The sequence below is a fragment of the Barbus barbus genome, assembly GCF_936440315.1.
Source record: "Barbus barbus genome assembly, chromosome: 35".
Classification (NCBI taxonomy): domain Eukaryota; kingdom Metazoa; phylum Chordata; class Actinopteri; order Cypriniformes; family Cyprinidae; genus Barbus; species Barbus barbus.
The window spans coordinates 4708136-4727736 of record NC_136763.1 but is presented as its reverse complement, the minus strand read 5'-3'; the positions used below and the strand labels follow the sequence as shown (position 1 = coordinate 4727736).

The 19601-nt window shown below is 34.0% G+C and overlaps 1 protein-coding gene across 1 annotated transcript in view; it reads left to right on the top strand.

Moving 5' to 3' along the window:
* Window positions 1–1021: 1021 nt before the first annotated feature.
* The window catches only part of LOC306855434 (ephrin type-A receptor 8-like), a gene marked incomplete at its 5' end in the record, with an annotated part of 80500 nt that continues 61920 nt past the window's right edge, over window positions 1022–19601 (top strand). Inside the window, one exon of the mRNA XM_079394158.1 lies at window positions 1022–1109. Within this exon, the coding sequence (XP_079250284.1) occupies window positions 1022–1109 (88 nt within the window). The remainder of the gene's footprint in view (window positions 1110–19601) is intronic.

Genomic DNA, 19601 nt, shown 5'->3' with positions numbered 1-19601 from the left:
CATGAGAAATGCACTGAGAAGAGATGAAGCTGCAAGGCGATACGCAGACATAATTTTATCTGCACCTGAAGCACTTAATCAGAAAATCCATCAGAAGATGGCGACGGAGGCTGCCTCTTGTTCATAAATAATAACACTGATCTGAAATTGAATGTCCTGCTTTTTTTATCTGCTAAAATGAGGAAGGATATTTGATAAACACATCTAATAAGCAGCATCACTTTGAGATTGTAAAGATTCTGATAAAGTTGTACTATTTATATTATTATTTACAGTACTATCACTCAGTAATCCAGTATTGAATAAATACAGAATAAATCAAATAGCACTGTATTTTAGGAGTATTCGGAAAGAATGAAAAAAATTACACAGGAACTGATCTAGATATTGAAGGATTAGATGGTGCATGGTGTATAGTGTATTTTAGTAGTGAGTTTAATTTAACTATTTGACATTATTTGCAGTGCTATGTTTTAAGGAAATCATATGCTGTCATAAAGATAAAAAGAAATACCCCTTGGAAAGGAAATAATTATTTCTGGCACCTTATTAAACTTAATTAAAGTCTTAATTAAAGTATGCAGAAAATATGAATTTTAAGCATCAAATTATATATATATATATTACACAATTTACATTTATATGTTTTATATCCAAACAAGTATGACGTTTTTTTTTATTTTTTTATTATTAATTAATATATGCATGGGAATGTGGCCAGAGATTAGACATAGGAGGTATGCTGGATGTGAAGGGATGTGCATGTTCCAAACCCTCTTTTCTGATTGGCTGCTCTCTTTGACAGACAGTGCTGGACATGCCTCCATGCTGCGCCTGGTGGTGTTGCATGTGCCCAAGTGCAGGCAGGCAGTTTTGAAAGCAGTTCCTGATAGAGACTACTGCTCCGATTCTACACTGGCAGAGAACGAGAGAGGGAGGGAGAGGGGAGAGCGAGCGAGAGAGAGACAGAGGGAGAGAGAGAGAGAGCTTTCTCCCCGTGCGCCGGGTCCACATTTGCACGATGGCATCAGATCCAGGGCTGCTGCCCCTCTTAGTGTGGACTATATCAATGCAGGTCCTGGGCTCCAGAGGAACATCTAATAATGAAGGTAAGTGTGGATGTGTGTGTGTGAGTGTGCATCATATGGATGGGAATTTATGTTCTCTTCCTTTCAGATGACAGGGTGATATATATAGGGAGACTGGGGCTAGTTGTCACAGGGGGAAGTTGTCACAAGCTAACTATATGATTGTGAGTGTAAAGTTAATCAAATGTGTTTTATTCTGTCCTCCAAACTAAAATTCCTTTATCATCATATTTTTGTTACAGCTGTTAGATAAATGCGGTAAAACAAGAGTGACGTACATTAAGATCAAAGCCAGCTATATAATGAGCATAGATTTGAATTATGCTTTTTAGGACAAGGCTATTTTTCATAAGTATCTAATTGGGGCAGGTTGTCCCAAGTTGTTTAAATGTTGCAATAGTTTAATATTTTTGTATACTACATTTATACTAAAATTTTTTTCCACTGGAAAGCCTATAATAGGCTGTTTAATTGTAGATTTCCATTTTTACTATATAGCCTATATAGTGTGACAACATGCCCCGCTATCACTAAAGGTAAATCTGTGTTCAGCAAACTGCCCAATAGTGGTTTAAATAACTTTTTATGTTTACAAAATATTGACTTTCAAAAAATTAACCTTCTTTGAGAAATATTCAAAGTGTGACAACTAGCCCCGGTCTCTTCTTAGTAACACTTGGTGATTATGGAAGTATTTGTATGCATCAGTGCAAAAGCCATAAAAACTTTATTTAAGAAAGAGACGTGCATGTGTGTGTGTAAACAACAACAACAACAAAACAATTCTGCTCATGGAAAGTCCTTGTAAATCGTATAATCATATAGATGTGAGTGTGTGTGGGCTGATCTGTTGCTGTGAAAGAGGGAACTGTTCGGATCTGTCATTGTGATTGAACTGGCGCCGTCACTTTTTCAGAGTTCTGCTGGGCTCATCGGTGCGATAACATACACAAAGAGAACGTTTCTGATTCTTGTTAGGGTTGCTGATAGAAGTCTACCATCATATCACACACTTATGTGATTCTTAATAGCAGTGATCCTATATTTTTTAGCATTATATTGCCAAAAAGAGCACTTTCGGGAATACATTAGATTGTGTATTAATGATGTACAGCGCATCAGATCATTGCTTGAGTTGTTCTTTTACACACACACACACACACACACACACACACACACACACACACACACACACACACACAGACACACAGACACACACACACACGCGTGCATTGTTGTCAGTATCCTGTGTACTCTGTCCGGCTGTGTGGATGTTCCCTCATTATAACTGATTTTTCAAAATTAATAATCCTGTGTTATTTGTCTAGAGCAGAGGTTATCAACCTCTTCTCCACCAGACTATTTCCTCCTTTATTTCAGTAATTCATTATATTAACAAGCATCACAGTGTGTTAATCAAGTATTGCTGTAATTTTCTGGTTTCATACAGTTACATTTAAAATGATTTAACAATGGCTTTACAGTCTGGTGATGTCATCTTGCTAATCTCATGCATAATTGTAGGTGTTTTCTCATAAAATGTGCATTTATGTTTTAGTATATTTGGATAGACACTAAAACATTCATTATCAATATATTTACCTATTTAATTAATCTAATTTATTATAAAATATAATATATATTTATTATATTGATATATTAATTATATATATATATATATATATATATATATATAATTACACATATTACAAATATGCTATAAATTCATCCTATGAATTCTATTAGATTATATGTCCTATTCTACTCTATTACTTTTCTGTGAACCTGCCTCTGAATCAGATTCATGGATATCTTTGGCAAAGCAAATTCACCTTTTACTTAAAATAGATTATTTCTATATTTCTAATTTCTATTGATTTCTTTAAATATATATATTTTTTAAATTTGTCAATAATTAATTTCTTTACATATTTACACTTACATATTTATTTAGTTTAAAACACTATGTATTAATTTAATTTAAAATTAATTAAATTATTTATTTAAATGAATACATAAAGTTTTAGTTGCTTTTAAATATTCTTTATTTAATATTTAATAAATGTAATTTATTATTAAATATATTATAAATTTAAATATATTACAAATATTTTATGAATTCATCCTATGAATTCCATCTATTCTATTCTATTCTATAATAGAATATAATCTATAATCAGAGACCTTAAAGTATCTGGTTCATCTCCAGATTTTTGCGATCAGTAAATAGATTTTGACGTTTTGTTCTTTTTTTTTCTTTTTCCAAATAAATAACTGTTTTAAATATCAGTCCACAGACTAGCAACATTATTGTCTAGCAGTATTGAAAACCCAGGCTGTGGAATATTGCAGTCGTCAATGGTTGATTTCTGTTTTTATTGTCATATCATATTTGTTTACTATGAGGACAGGAAACAGTTTTGACCTCGTGACCTTATCCAGCCTCTGGATACGTGACTGTTTTCCCCTGTTTCCAGCCATTGCATGTTTTTGATCTCAGGGAGAGGGTTTGCGTGCGGCGGAGGCTGCAGCTTGACACGGATGTTCCGCTCAGACACACTAAGTGAACACACGGTTTGCGTGATATTTCTGCCTCTCCAGTCACTGTCACAAACGGTTCAATACAGCGTAAAGACTGCTGAAGTGAGAGAGAGCTAGAGAGGCAGTCTGGAAAGAACCCAGACGAGAGACTGAAGGAGACCGGGGTTAGTTATCACGCAGGAAACTTCTCACAGTGTCTTTATCTCACAATTTTTGAGACAAAAATCCAAGTTAAATTATATTTAATATCAAGACTTTAAGGTTTGTGACTTTACAGGAACTGGCTTTTAGAAACAACCCCTCCTTGAGAAATATCCACTGAAGTAAGACGTGTGACAACTAGCCCCGGTCTTCCCTATGCAGTATAAAAACAAATAAACCTTTCAATTTCACCTCTAATTTAACACCCGATGCTTTCAAAGACTTCTCTGCCGAAATTTGAGTTGCAGTGACAAAAGAAAACAAGGCACCTATTTTGAGCTCTCACTTGATGAGACGCATGTTTGAAATTCAAAATAACTGTGTTCTTTAATGCTGTTCGGTGCATTTCTGCTGATGCATTTACTGTTTTTCAGAATTGTTCCATTAACCTGCACAAAAGTCCTTTGAAAATCCCTGTTGGAAAACATTTTTACCTGCCCTATAAAGTACTGTAGCTTTTGTGCGAGTGCAGAATTAAGCTGGAGTTGTGCAGTGCATAAAGCATCCAAGCGATGTTTCTCTGTCTTGTGCATATTCTTGTGTTAAAGATGAATCGTTTTGCCAGAGACGCTAAAACGCAATGCATGTTTTGTCATTATTTAAAAGGATATTAGAAAATGTTGTTATCAAATGCACTAACAAAGAGAGGGAGATGAGTGATTTTGAAGAAGTAGCACGATAATAGTAAGAATAATTTTTTATCATCAGGCATCCAATCAAACATACTTGTAACTATAGATTTGGTTAATTTTATAGTTCAAAGTCTTTTTATTTTTATTTTATGCTGAAAAAGATTGAGTAAGATGAACCCAATTAATTTCAGATTTCTGTTGACTGGAGGAAAAGTGCAAGGAAAAACATTATTAAGAGAAAAAAAAGTTTTGTTAAGTGCCTTCTTGTCTATAATTTAGTTCTCCGCTGTGTTATTTTCTAGATTGGCCCTTAATCCAGAACATCATTGGAATACTCATCAGTGGATCTGTGCAATCCATATTAGAAACCAAATCAATTTTAGTCAGACAGTTTCTCAAAGACCCTTTGCATGATGATAAATGAATGAAGTCATGTTTGAAGATTGACTTTTTTCCCTACATGATTGGCACCTCTCTGATTAGAAAAGATTAGTGTGAATGTTGTTTTGTCAAATATTAATGCTCTGCTCCGCTCTGATGATTTTACAGCACACTCGAGTGTTGAACATCAACCTTTGGGGGTTTTTAGGGGTTTGCAGATGTAGGGAAACCCTCAAGGTCCATATAGGAATGGCTTTAGTAAGAATCTTCTCTTAAATGCGTTAAAGGGCTTTCAAAGTTCATCCTAAACAAGTCTCTTTCTCTTATAAAATGATATTATTACTTCATTCATCCTGTTACATGATGTAGTCATCTTAATGCTCTATTAAGAGTTTGACAGTACAAGTTCATACACTGTAAAAAGATTATTGGAATCTTAATAAAAGATAATTTCAATATTACACGTTTAATTGAATTGTTTACTTTTTTCAGTGTAAATGAGCTAATTCCTACTGTAGAAATAAACTGAATTTCATTTGGATGGAACTGTGTCCAATCATATATTTATGAGCATAATATGAACAACATAACAGTTCATATTATCTTTTATCCACATCAACTTACAAATGATGAATATAACAAGTGCTCACGAGTTTCAGACATCATTTAGTACTATTATGATATTTTAGCAGCACTGAGATACTATTATCGTTTGTATTAATATATTGAATCTGTTCATATTTACGGTTTTCATTATAATTTTAGTTTAGTATTTGGTTTTGGTTTGCTATGTATTTTTAACATTGTTTTTATTTATTTTATTTTATTTCAAGTAATGAAAATGTTTTTAATGGATTTAGTTTTAGTTTCCATTTTAGTTAACTAAAAATAATTATAGTAAATATCACATTTCATGAGTTAAAGTCAAGATTATACATTTTTTATACATAAAAAAAGTGTTTCATTCATAGAATTAAATTAATCAAATTAATTCTTAAATTATATTAATTAATCAAATCATAGTTGATGTATTATGTTTGTAAAATCTGAGAATTTTGTAAAAAACATGAAAATTGTGTATAGTGCTGTTTTCTGATTAGACTTCAGTGCAACAAACTAAACTGCTGATTTTCCAGCATTCAACAGAACATTCCACTTTATATTTTGTACTTGTGCAGTATGCGATCTAAATTCTACACGCTTGCATTTCTGCATGTAAGTTACATCAAAGCTTCGATGCCTTTAAAAGAGGGAAGAAAAGTGACTGCTGAAGTGTGACAGTGGAAAAAAAAGATCCCGAAGCAAATCCTTATCTTCCCACGAAGGAAACAATAACTCACGAACAAGGCTGTCAAATCCCTTTCGTCTCTTTATATCCATGCGGGAGGCTGAGGAAAGAGACGGCAGTCCTGCTCTGTAATTGGGGTCTCAGCATCACAGGGTTCATGCTCGATTTCAGGTGGGTTACGCACAATTTCCCTGACGTGTCCTGCTGTTTTGAGGCCTCACACTGCCTTGCTTTTGCAGGATGCATTTGCTCTGATATATTTAGCGTTTTTTTACCAAGCGTCTTGTGTTGATAAAATGACAGGAAGGCAGTGTGTGAGAAGCATTATGATTTCTTACATGTCCGTCCTCTGGATTGAGAAAAAGCAGAGCCGAAAACCTCCATGTGGCTCTCGCCATCTAGGGAATCTGATATTGATTGCAGTCCGTTTGTGAATTTGATAAGTGGGAATTCGGCAATGGGTGAGAGACACTAGGCTTTTCAAGGGAAGCTGTAGTGCCTTAGCATCAGACTGACATCACAAAAGGCTGTGGGTTCAGTTCCCAGAGGAGAACAAGAGGGACACTGAGATCCTGTTAAGATTTGCGCTGCATTTAATCATCATACTCAGCCTTGGTTTTGGTTGCTGTTGCTCCAAAGTTTGGGGATAGTAATTTTAATGCAGTAAATTATTGCTTAATGCTTACAGTATCATGGTTTCTACAAAAAAAAAAAAAAAAAAAATTAACATTAATAATAATAATCACATATGTGACCCTGGACCACAAAAGCAGTCTTAAGTCGCTGGGGTATATTTGTAACAATAGCCAAAAATACATTGTATGGGTCAAAATTATCAATTTTTCTTTTATTCCAAAAATCATTAGGATATTAAGTAAACATCATGTTCCATGAAGATATTTTGTAAATTTCTTACCGTAAATATATCAAAACTTAATTTTTGATTAGTAATATGCATTGCTAAGCATTTATTTGGACAACTTTAAAGGTGATTTTCTCAATATAACTCAATAACTCGGCCAAATATTGTCTGATCCTAACAAACCATACATCAATGGAAAGCTTATTTATTCATTTATTCAATTACACTTAAGACCTGGTTATGTGGTCCAGGGTCACAAATGTTTCTTGAGCAAATCTGCATATTGGAATGATTTCTGAAGGATCATGTGATACTGAAGACTGGAGTAATGATGCTGAAAATTCAGCTTTGCATCAGATAAATAAATGACCTTTTACAATATATTATAATAGAAAACAGTTATTTTAAGTTTTAATATTATTTCAAAAATAATACTGTATTTTGGATCATATAAATGCAGCCTTGGTGAGCGTATATTTAATGTTTTTATAAAAAATATAATCTAACCAGTAGAATGCTTTTGAAAAGAAGTGTATAGATCACTGAAAAGAAGATGTTTTTTAACATAAGATATAAAAAGAGAAATATTACTGAATTGAATATAAGAAAATAAATGTAATGGGGAAAAAGCTATATGTGTAGTAAAGTGACATGCTATTTGGCATGAATTTGGGCACATCTATCATTTGTTATTATTAATATTTTTAATAAGTCATAAAAACTATGAAAAAAACATGGAGTTATTCAGTGACTAAATCATGTCAAAATGATAAAGATTCTCTTATGATCTTATTTTTTCTAGATGGCTTTTTATTCTGTACATTTTCTCAACTTCCTTCATGCTGTGGGATTCTGGGATGCTTTTTTAGTAAACACTTTATTTTAAGGTTTCCTTGTTACACATTACATGCACGTACTATTATAATAAGAATAAATGTTGGACAATTAAGTAACCCTAACCTTATAGTAAGTACATGTAGTTAATTAGTATTACTCAAATGTATAATTACAAGTACGCCTTAAAATAAAGTGTAACCCTTTTTAACACTATTCAAGTAGGAACATCTAAATAGGCAGTTTATGCTTGTCCACAACATTTGCAAAGACAAGCATTTAAGCATAGTTTAAGTTAATGACAAACCCAACTTTACTCAAACATCTGACTGGAAATGTATGTTAGTTCTCTTTGCATGACTTGTACGTATGTTCTTTGGGTAAAGCTGAGCAATTACAGTATATATTTACTTAAAGTTCACCAGCCATTCCAGGTTGCTTTGCTGAAATGTTTGTCTAAGGCACAATGTTATCTGTGCACCATCAAACGATAGAGCATCTTTATCAGACAACAGTGTTGACTGTCTGGGTTTGCAGCTGTGTGTTTGCAGTACTGAACTTGTGCTACAAGGATTTCGAAATCAATACAGGCAGTTCGGTGCTCGTGTTTAGTGCAGCCAGGGCTTCGGATCGCTAAACAATGAGAAGACTCCAGTTTGGAGACTGGATTCACAGAAATAGCATACCTTATTTGATGTTGCTGAATGTATTTTGCATTTGTTCCCGGCCCTATAATGAAATGATGTGTCAGTCCGTGCAATTTGCTCTCTGCCAGCTGTAACAGACCTGATGCCTGACAGAGAGAAAGAGAGAGCCACTTGCTGCTGTTTTTTAGGAGGAAGGGAAGGCGATAGAGAGAGTGAGAGCACGAGAACGAAAGGAGATAGATGGCGTTTCGGTGTGGTGGAAAATGGAGTGGCCCACAGCAGACATAAATGTATGCCCGTGTTGAACTTTATGGCAGTGCTTGCGCCGTGACAATCTACTGCTCCAGCCGGAGGGCCCGCTTCTGTCACGCTGACCACATGCACCTCAGTCTCTCTGTGTGATGGAGAGCTCAAACTCCACTGTGTGCTTGTGCTGCAGGAGCCCTCAAATAGTGATTTTACACCCCGCAGAGATGCTTCCTCAAACTAGAGATCAGCCCGCTCTTCGATGAAGGAACTAATCTGGTTTGAAGTAATTGGATTATGTTTAGTCCCAAACATTTATTAAACCGACAGTCGCCATTAATTGTGCCAGACCAGGATTAGGCTTTATCTGAACAGACACCTTTTAAAGTTTTGTTTTGTGCAGAATCTCATTGTTACACATTTTTATATTGATTTAAAAAAATGATTGAAAACTTTAAGAATGCATTGTTTTATGTAAAGTGATTTACAATAAGAACATAAATACAATGTATATGTTTATTGTATTAAATTTATTTAATTCTGGTCCCACTTTATATTAGGTGGCCTTAACTGTGTACTTGCATTTAAATTAATAATTTGGTACAATGCACTTATTGTGTACATACATGTTTTTACATTGTACTTATATTTTTTAAAATACCTATTTGTAATTACATCTGTAATTAATTTCTGTAATTACATTTATAATTACACTGTTGACCCATCCCTCACACCTTAACCCACCCTTAAACCTACCCATACCACCAAACCTGTCCTTAACCTTACCTGTATCCCACCTCAACAGCAGCAAAAGTGTTTTAAAATACAATCTAATCTAATACAAGCCACCTAATATAAAGTGTGCCCTTCATTCTTATATTTAATTAATAAAAAATGTCATATCAAAGAGATTTATTTCTCATAATTAAGAGAAAAGTTTGAAAAGGCTGACATTCTTAAAAAAAGAGAAATAAACAGATAGGATTCCTTTTCATGGGTTTTTTTTTTTTATATTTTATACTATTTTATAAATTTAGAGCATGTAATATATAACAATAATACACACACACACACACACACACACACACACACACACACACATTTAGCTATATAGATATAATTTTAATATTATAATATTTTAATATTTTAACGTTACTATTTTAATTATTATCTATACAATAGTATGTAAATAAATAGAATACAAAATATACACAATTTATTTTTGTATATAATATTGGTATTTATTAATACAACACTTTTACAGTATTGTTAAATAATTCTCTACATAAAATAGTATTAAAATATTATTATTGTAATATATAGAAGCTCATGATAGTGTTAATGTTTGGTACTTTTCTTAAAAATGTCACACACGCACACACACGCACACAAACACACACACACACACACACACGTATTAAAATATTATTTTGAAATCATTTTAAGATGTTTTCTTGAGGTTGTTCAATTTTTCCATGTTGGAAAAAAAAAAAAAAAAAAAAAAAATATATATATATATATATATATATATATATATATATATATATGTGTATGTTTGTGTGTGTGTGTATACTATATGCAGTATTGCTTGAAAGTTTGTGAACCCCTTGCAGAATCGGTGAAAATGTGAGTAATTTTAACAAAATAATAGAGATCATACAAAATACATGTTGTTTTTTATTACTCTCCTGAGTAAGATATTTTACATAAAAGATGTTTACATTTAGTCCATAAGACAAAAAAAAAAAGCTCAAATTATTAAAATAACCTCATTCAAAAGTTTGTGAACCCTTGGCTCTTAGTACTGTATGTGGTTACCTGGCTGATCCACGACTGTTTTTGATGGTTGTTCATGAGTCCCTTGTTTGTTCTGAAGAGTTAAACTGAGCACTGTTCTTCAGAAAAATCCTCCAGGTCCTGCAGAATCTTCAGTTTTCCAGCATCTTTTGCATATTTGAACCCTTTCCAGCAGTGACTGTATGATTTTGAGATCCATCTTTTCACACTGAGGATGATTGAGGGACTCAAACACAACAATTAAAAAAGGTTCAAACATTCACTGATGCTCCAGAAGGAAACACGATGCATTGAAAACTTTTGAACAGGATGAAGATGTCCAAATTTTTCTTATTTTGTAGAAATATATATATTTTTTTCCATTTAGTACTGCCCTTCGGAAGCAACAGAAGATGCTTGCATGTTTCCCAGAAGACAAATTAAGTACAATTTACCTTGATCTTCAAATTCAAAATGCAGCGTATTTCCTTCAGGAGCATCAGTGAATGTTTGAAACTTTTTTTAATAGTTGTGTTTGAGTCCATCAATTGTCCTCAGTGTGAAAAGATGGATCCAGGTAACCACACACAGTATTAAGAACCAAGGGTTCACAAACTTTTGAATGGGGTTATTTTAATAATTTGAGCCATTTTATCACACGGCTGTGATTACCTATGACCGAATCTATATATATATATATATATATATATATATATATATATATATAAACCTAATATATATATATATATATATATATATATATGGAAAAAGCATCATAAAATGATTTATATGTTAAAAATTGTAATTACTTTTTACATCATGACATTTACAATTTGGCATTTTTTGAGTTCTTAATTCCAAAAGTGTTTCATAACCGTATGAGATCAACATGAATACAAATATTTAACTTCTAAAAACTAATTTCTATGTACATTTTTCTTTTCATCATCTTTGACGTCATTGATGCGTTTATAAAGATTTGCAGATGCATGAAACGAGATTTGAGTTTAAATTCGTATTTATTGTGACATCAAGTCCTATTCAGTCTTTTTTTTGGGGGGGGGGGGGGGGGGGGGGGGGGGCTCTTCAGGTGCTCTCTGCTGTCTGAGATTGAATTGGGGAATATTTAGAGTCTGGAAGATTCTTCTGTGTTCCACCTCGCTCTGCGTCACGACGCCAAACAGTGTGATGCAGCGTTCCTGAAACTCTCTCTGATCCTCGGTGATGGATTTCTCCCTCTCTTTACATGGTGGAAATGTATTTTAAACCTCATAATCTGCACATAAATCAAAGGTTTAACCTAATTCAGTGACGGTGTGAACGTGGTGGAAGTCTACAGTGAGATCTCCACAACCAACACACGCGCCGCAATATCGATGCTTCGCGCTCGCACATTCATCACATTAAAAAGTGACGAATAAATTCATCATTTAAAGCAAGCGCAGATGCTACAGAAGGTAGAAAAATTAATAAAGATTATTTGAAGGAGAGAAGAGCAGCAAACAGAGCTCATTCTGAGGAAAAAGATTTATTTAATATCTCTTTCAACCCGTTGCATCAGCGTACAACAAGTTTTTTTAGGCTGCGGCCCAGATTATTGGGGAAATTATGTAGCTTGCGCTCTAAAGGTTTAATAGAGGTCTGAGCGAGGCTTGATATTTCTCACAAGCGAACGTATGTTAAATAATCACCTGTTTACTTAAACAACACGCTTTTCCGAGGCCGTAGACTTGGGGAAAATCAAATTATAGTTCGGTGATGAAAGAAATAATCTCTTTTTCCAAGCGGCGAGTTTTATTTTTAGACGTTTTATTGAGAAGCGTAGAGTCATAATGTCATATCAGTGGTTTTGAAATGCATTGGCCATTTTCAGTCGAGCGTGTCTTGTCATTTCACACACAGCGAGAGATCGTTTAGTATCTGCTCTATTGTACTGGACTTATTTCCATTAAATGCTATCAGAGTGTATAGATTCACCTCAGTGCTTCCGATGAATGGCAGCCCAACACTAAAGCCTTTTATATGGATTAAAATATGTCTATCTGTGACTGTCAAAAAAGACTTATCGTTGTTCATCTGAGAAAGACTCGTGTCTTATCCTGGCATAATGCTATATGAGAAATCATACATTGCTGTGAAGGATTTACTGATTTAGTCAAATGATTTTGTCTGACGTGTTGAATGCAAACACGAATCGGGCTTATGTTTGGAAACTGTGAGAAGTGAAGTATAAAGGAAATCAAAATAAAGAGGCTTGCTTATGAATTTATAAGCAATGCAGAAGTCTGTCCCCCGCAGAGACGCCGCAGGCCCGTGAAAGAGTGTAAAGATGATCTTTCTGTGACTTTGAGGTGTAACTTTTAGAAACAGACGGACACATTAATTATCAGAGAGCTTGGCGGGATCAATTATTTGAGGGACGATCAGGAGCCAGTGACCTGGTAATACAATTTGAGTGTTTTGGTTTAATGTGGGCATTAAACAGAGTTACTGTATGTGTTACAAGTGTAATTTTTATCAGCTTTTTAATTTAAAACATTTAATTTTCAAGAAATTTTTTTTCCAGAAACGTTCATTTCACAAATAACTTTCATCAAATGTCAAAAAAAAAAAAAAAAAAAACTCTTTAATTCATAATGTGGTTCTTTCTAATAGTAATTTGGTAGATGCTAAGTGTGCAAAAGTACAACTTTTGAGTTAGATTGTTGTTGTTTATTTCTGTATTATAGAAATATGATTTATTTCTATTATACAGTATAAACCTGATGCAGTGTTTTAACTACTCTGGTAGTAGTAGTTCCTTTTATTATCCCCTTGGGGAAATTCTGTTTCAGTGAGTTTCAACGCGTTTCACATAGAAAAAACAATACAATATGTCAACATGCACACACACACACACACACACACACACACACGTTGGTTTTTGTGGTTTATGGGGGCTCTCCATAGGCGTAATGGTTTTTATACTGAACAAACTGTGTGTGCTATTGCCCTACACCAACCCTACACCTAAACTTAGCCCTCACAGGAGACTTTGTGCATTTTTAGATTTTCAAAAAAACACCATTTAGTATGTTTTTTAAGCCTTTTGAATTACGGGGACATAGGCAGTGTCCTCATAAACCACCTTCATATTGTAATACCTCTGTCATACCCATGTCATTATTTTATTTTATTTTATTTTATTTTATTTTATTTTATTTTATTTTATTTTATTTTATTTTATTTTATTTTATTTTATTTTATTTATAATTTACCTGTAAGAAACTTCTGTTTACATGTTTCTGTTTTCTATCATTGTGATTTTTTTATTTAATTGTACTTTTTTTGTTTTTATCTGAAAAAACTGCTGTTTACTTTTTGTCGTCTTTCATTTGTATTTTTTACATTTTAATTAAATTCCACTTTTATTAAGATTTATTTATATATTTAATGATGCATCCTTCAAAATGTTTGTTAAAATTAATACATTTATTAAGATTTACTTTTTTAAAACTTTGTAAATAAAGTAGTGTTCGATACCGTAGTGTATATTTTACTGACATTAGTATAGAAATGTATAGAAATTGTGATTTTTTTTTTTTTTTTTCTTGGTCTGATCAGTAGTTTTGGAACAGTGTAGGCTGGGATTTAGTTTTTTCCATTGAGAATTGATTGGCTTGAAAAGTGGGTATTACACACTAAAACTCAGTATTTTTTATTTTTTATTTTCCCTCAAATTGAACATGAGACTGTGAGTGGTCTGTACCATTAAAACCCCTTTGAACACTAGTGAACATTAATCCTCATCTCATCACTGCTGCTAACTAACTCAAGTGATAATAACTGAACTGTGTTCCACATAGTAGTTCTGCTGTTCTTTCCCTCGTCCAAAAATAGCTTTGCAGGTCTTTCCATCCCTCCAGCAAACAAGTGCGCAAACACTCCTCAGGGACCGTCCAGCTTTAATGCCGCGTGGCCGTTTGTGCCACCGTGTCCTCCAGGGAGCGACGGCGCTTGTGTTCATGTATCTTCAGGTCTCCGCTCACCTCAGGCCGAGGAGAACATGAAGTGCTGGCATGAACCGATCCGTCAGACAGACAGTCTCCTGATATAATTGAAGTGTGAGCAGAACAGACAGGCGCATTTCGTACAGCGGGAGAATTTATCTCTGTTTCTGAACACAATCAACAATTAATTACAGCTCACTGAAGTAGTCCTGCAACTAAAAGCAGCCGCATATCAGACAAATAGTGGTAATCGAATGACCGTGTCCTACAAGCGTGATGTTTTTCAGCTTTGGGGCCTTGAGAAAAGATCATGAAATGAGTCCTCAAGGATTTCTCAGCTTCAGATGATATGCTGAAACAGAACGTTGTTTTAAATGCACGCGTCGCGTCGCTCGCAGACTCCCCGCAGCAGCTCTCTGTCGAGCGTGAGGGTGTTTAGACGTCCTACCTTTGTTGTTTTCCTTCTAAAGTGTTGAAAGGATCTGTCATTTCAAACGGAGCGAGATGGACGGTTTTCCGGCTGAGAAACAAAAGCACTAGCACATAGTCGCTGTGTGAAATCCAAAGTCAACTTAATTATAATGGAAAACAATATTTGTCAGATCAGCTTCCTGGTTAGGAGTCCTAATGTGAAATTTGCCTTAATCAGTCGCAGCATGCTGAGAGGATAGATAACTAGGCAGTTGAAAACAACGGCCTGGTTATGCTGGGTAAGCCTGTTTAGTTGGTAACAAAGTCAGGGTTTTCTCCAGATTCTGAATGCTTACTTTAAATAATTTGATTAATTGAGAAATGTTTTGTTTTATTTTTATATTTTTATTTAATTTATCAGCTGAATACAAAGGCCTGGACTAGTTAAGCTTGTTTAGTTTGTGACCAGTAACTAGGGTCTTCTGAACACTGTAAAAAAAATCAACTTAAAAACTTAAGTTCAGTTGCTGTCTTAAATTTGTAAGTATAATCAACTTGGTTGTAGTCATTTCAACTTAAATTATATTAAACCGACTTAAAAGATAAAGTTGAATTTCATATAACTTCTAAAAAGTAGTTGCCATGACTTACTGATCATTTAATGTTTACTTCAAGTCTGTGTTCTTTCCTTTTATTTGTTCTATTTTTAAACTAATGTTTTATTAATTTAGAAACATAAAAAAACTATTCTTTTTGTATTCTTTTTATCTATTTCTTTTCTTTTTATTTATTATACAATTAACAAAAACAAAAAAGGCCTCTAACACGTGCTTGCTCTATTCTTTTTCTATTCGATGTGTTTTTCTTTTGATGCATTATATAATTAAAACCCTTGCTACGTGTACTGCGTTAAACTAACTGAGACTTGATGTAGCACTTGCATATTGCATGCTCTTTTGTTGATTTTGATTGCTTCCATTGTCCTCATTTGTAAGTCACTTTGGATAAAAGCATCTGCTAAATGACTAAATGTAATGTAAATGTAAATTTTATTTCATTTTATTGCTGTTAGATTCCTAATAATGTGAAGATCAGTTTACATTATAATCTGTCTTTTAATGTTTTTATTTGTTCTATTTGTAAACACTTGAATGTTTTATTTTATAAAACATTTTATTTTATTTTATCTGTGATGTATATATTTAATTAAACATTGCTAATTTATTTAAATAATATTTAACTTTTTAAATTAAGTATTGTGTTCAATATCATATTAGTCTTTGCCGTAGTATTAAAATTTGTATTACTCGTTTTTGCTGTGGTGCTAAAATTTGTGTTGCGGAAAAATTACATTTCACCAGCATTAGTACACACATCATGACAAACCATACAATGTAGGCCTGAAATTGATTTTATTCATAGGGAATTGATTAGAAGTGAGATGTGGTTGTAAATAACTGAACTGCGCTCAGAAGAAGTGACCATTGTATCTAGCCATGAACATGGTCAATTAGAAAGGAAGAAATAATGATATTTTCCACACGTTATCCACAAGAAGGGATAAAACTACATCTTTGTGTGTTTTGGAGGACTTTGCTTTGTGTTCCTTTCATAGAATAGAAGAGCAAAGGAAGAAGAGATAGATCAGTGATTTGACTGATCAGAATGGAATCAGTCAGCTGTGGAATTACAGTCATATGGACGTCCTGCCTATCAAAAGCCATCTGAAAACCATCAGAACTTCGCAAAACTGCATCTGTTGATGTTGCTCCATCTGGAACAGACACAGAAGGAACAGAAAGTTGGTTCGTAATTACATTTCTAGAATAATTTTTGCTCATCTTATTTATCTACGATTTATTTGAAGAAAGATTTACTAGATACTTCTGAATAACATTGCAAGTCTGATCACTTGAGCCACATGAGTTATGTGCCAAAGTTTAATATTTAGCATTAAACTTTGTTCAAATCCCTAACCTTAAGCGTAAGCGATAATATTAGCGATTAGTGCTTAGAAAACTCCATTATAAACGCACTGCCCTACTTTGAGCATTTGAAAATGTGCTTTGGGTAATTAAATATTCAAAAGAAAACAAACAAACACAGGTATATATTGTAGAATCCTCCTCCGTTTGCATTATTCACACGTCTGTTCATTAAAAATACATTCTATACTAATGATAAACATTATGTTCCTATTCCCATCAGGACGGCATAGTCTACATATTCCTGACTCATTAGGAAAAGCTTTACATTTCTCTCCCAAAATGCATTGTGCTCAGTCGTTCTGAGACTATGGTGGTGCATTTTCTGAACTCGGCAAGACGAATGCTTCACCCTGTGTCGTGTTAGACACCGTAATTTCTCCGTCAGTGACCCCGAGTGTTCGGGCCACAGCGGCCCTCCATCAATCCTCAGGTCTGATAGACGCTTCCGTCTGAAAAGCAGAAGAACTGAAAATTGAGAACAGTTTTTGGAGTGTAAAAGGAAAAGATGGAAAAGTTAACCACTACCTGCTGGACGTCTGCAAGTTAACAACTGTAAATTTATTTCTCAACAGGTCTTTGACTTTTCTGGTTTTGATGGATAGACTCTTTAAAATTATATTTTCTGAGGGGGCAAAAGATTAAAAATTGTTTTAAAAGTGTACACCTAATTCCCTGCAGAGATGCTATTGTTGAGGAAAGGCATTCGTCACCGCTGACAGGCATCTCTAAGTGTAAATGTGACACGGGCTTCTGAAATTGGCTGTATAGTAAACAGCAGGACATTGATATTAGTATTGGTAAAGCAATCAGGGTGGTCTAAAATACCTGTAGAAATCACTTTTTCAATCAATTATTGGCACCCTTAGAAATTCTTATGAGTAAAATATCTCTGGAGTATATATATTCCCATTCATATTCACAATTTTGAGCATTCTAGGGTGATTATGAACATGAAATTATCTAGCCATGGCTTCCTGTTTCACAGAAATATAAATAGGAGGGAAAACAAAGCCCAAATTCCCTTAATCGACAATCACAATGAGAAAAACCAAAGAATATTTACATTTATGCATTTAGCAGACGCTTTTATCCAAAGCAACTTACATTGCATTCAAGTTACAGTTTTTATATTTTATAAAAATATAAAAGTTAATATATATATAGTTAATAAAGGCTACAGGAAAGCCTTTAATATATTTCTGATGTGCAGCAACAGATAATTGAGCTTCACAAATTAGTGAAGTGGCTTAAAGAAAAAAGCTAGAGCAGTGAAAATTCCCATTTCCACCATCAGGGCAATAATTAAAAATTTCCAATCAACATAAAATGTTACGAAACTGCCTGGAAGAGGATGTGTGTGTCTATATCATCCTAATGCACGGTGAGAAGGAGAGTTTGAGCGGCTAAAGACTCTCCAAGGACCACCGTTGGAGAATTGCAGAAAATAGTTGAGTCTTGGGGTCAGAAAACCTTTAAAAAAATAGTCAAACAGCACCTACATCACCACATGTTGTTTGGGAGGGTTTCAAGAACAATAACCTATCCAAAAACAAACTCCAGCATATTCAGTTATCAGACACGACTGGAACTTCAAATGGGACTGGCTTCTATGGTCAGATGAAACAAAAAAAATAGCTTTTTAGCAGTAAACACTCAAGATGGGTTTGGTGAACACAGGGATAAAAAGTACCCCATGTGTACTATGAAATATACTGCTGTATTTTTAATGTTGTGGGCCTATATTTCTGCTGGAGGTCCTGGACATCTTGTTCAGACACATGGCATCATGGATTCTATCAAATACCAACAGATAAAAAATCAATAAGTGACTGACTCTGTTAGAAATCTTATAATGCATCATGTTTGGATCTTCCAACCGGACAATAATCCAAACACAAACTTAAAAAACAACACAAAAATAGGTCACTGGGCACAAAACCAAGCTTCTGCTGGCCATTCCAGTCCTCTGACCTGAACCCTGTAGAAAATGAGTGAGGTGAACTGAAAAGCACCAACATGAAGCTGAGAATCTGAAGGATCTGGAGTGATTCTGGATGAAGGAATGGTCTCTGATCTCTTGTCAGGTGTTCTCTAACCTCATCAGGTATTGTAGGAGAAAATGTAGAGCTGTTAAACTGGCAAATGGAGGTTTCAAAAAGTACTGAATAAAAGGGTGCTGTTAATTGTGACCAATGTTTATTAGATAAAAACATTTATTTCATAATTAAATAATTATATAAAATTCGTATTATCCAATGAAAGGTTAGATTTTTGTCATTTTTTAAAATAAAAGATCGAAAGGATTAACAATGCAGATTAATTTTCACAGCCTTCTTTGATCATATTTTCCAAGGGTGCCGATATTTTTGGTAATGACAGTATATCTCTAAAGGTTAGAATATGCAAAAAACTATATCAACTGTATTGCATAAATATATATCAGCTATATTGCATATATGTGGTGGTGGTGGTGGCGCAGTGGATAAGACACATGCCTTTGGTGTGAGAGACCCGGGTTCGAATCCCCTGTGAAACTAATATATAAACACCAATGTGTATGACACTATAACACTAATATATAAACACCAATGTGTCCCTGAGCAAGACACTTAAACCTTACTTGCTCCAGAGGCGTGCGACCTCTGACATATATAGCAATTGTAAGTCGCTTTGGATAAAAGCGTCAGCTAAATGAATAAATGTAAAATGTAAATATG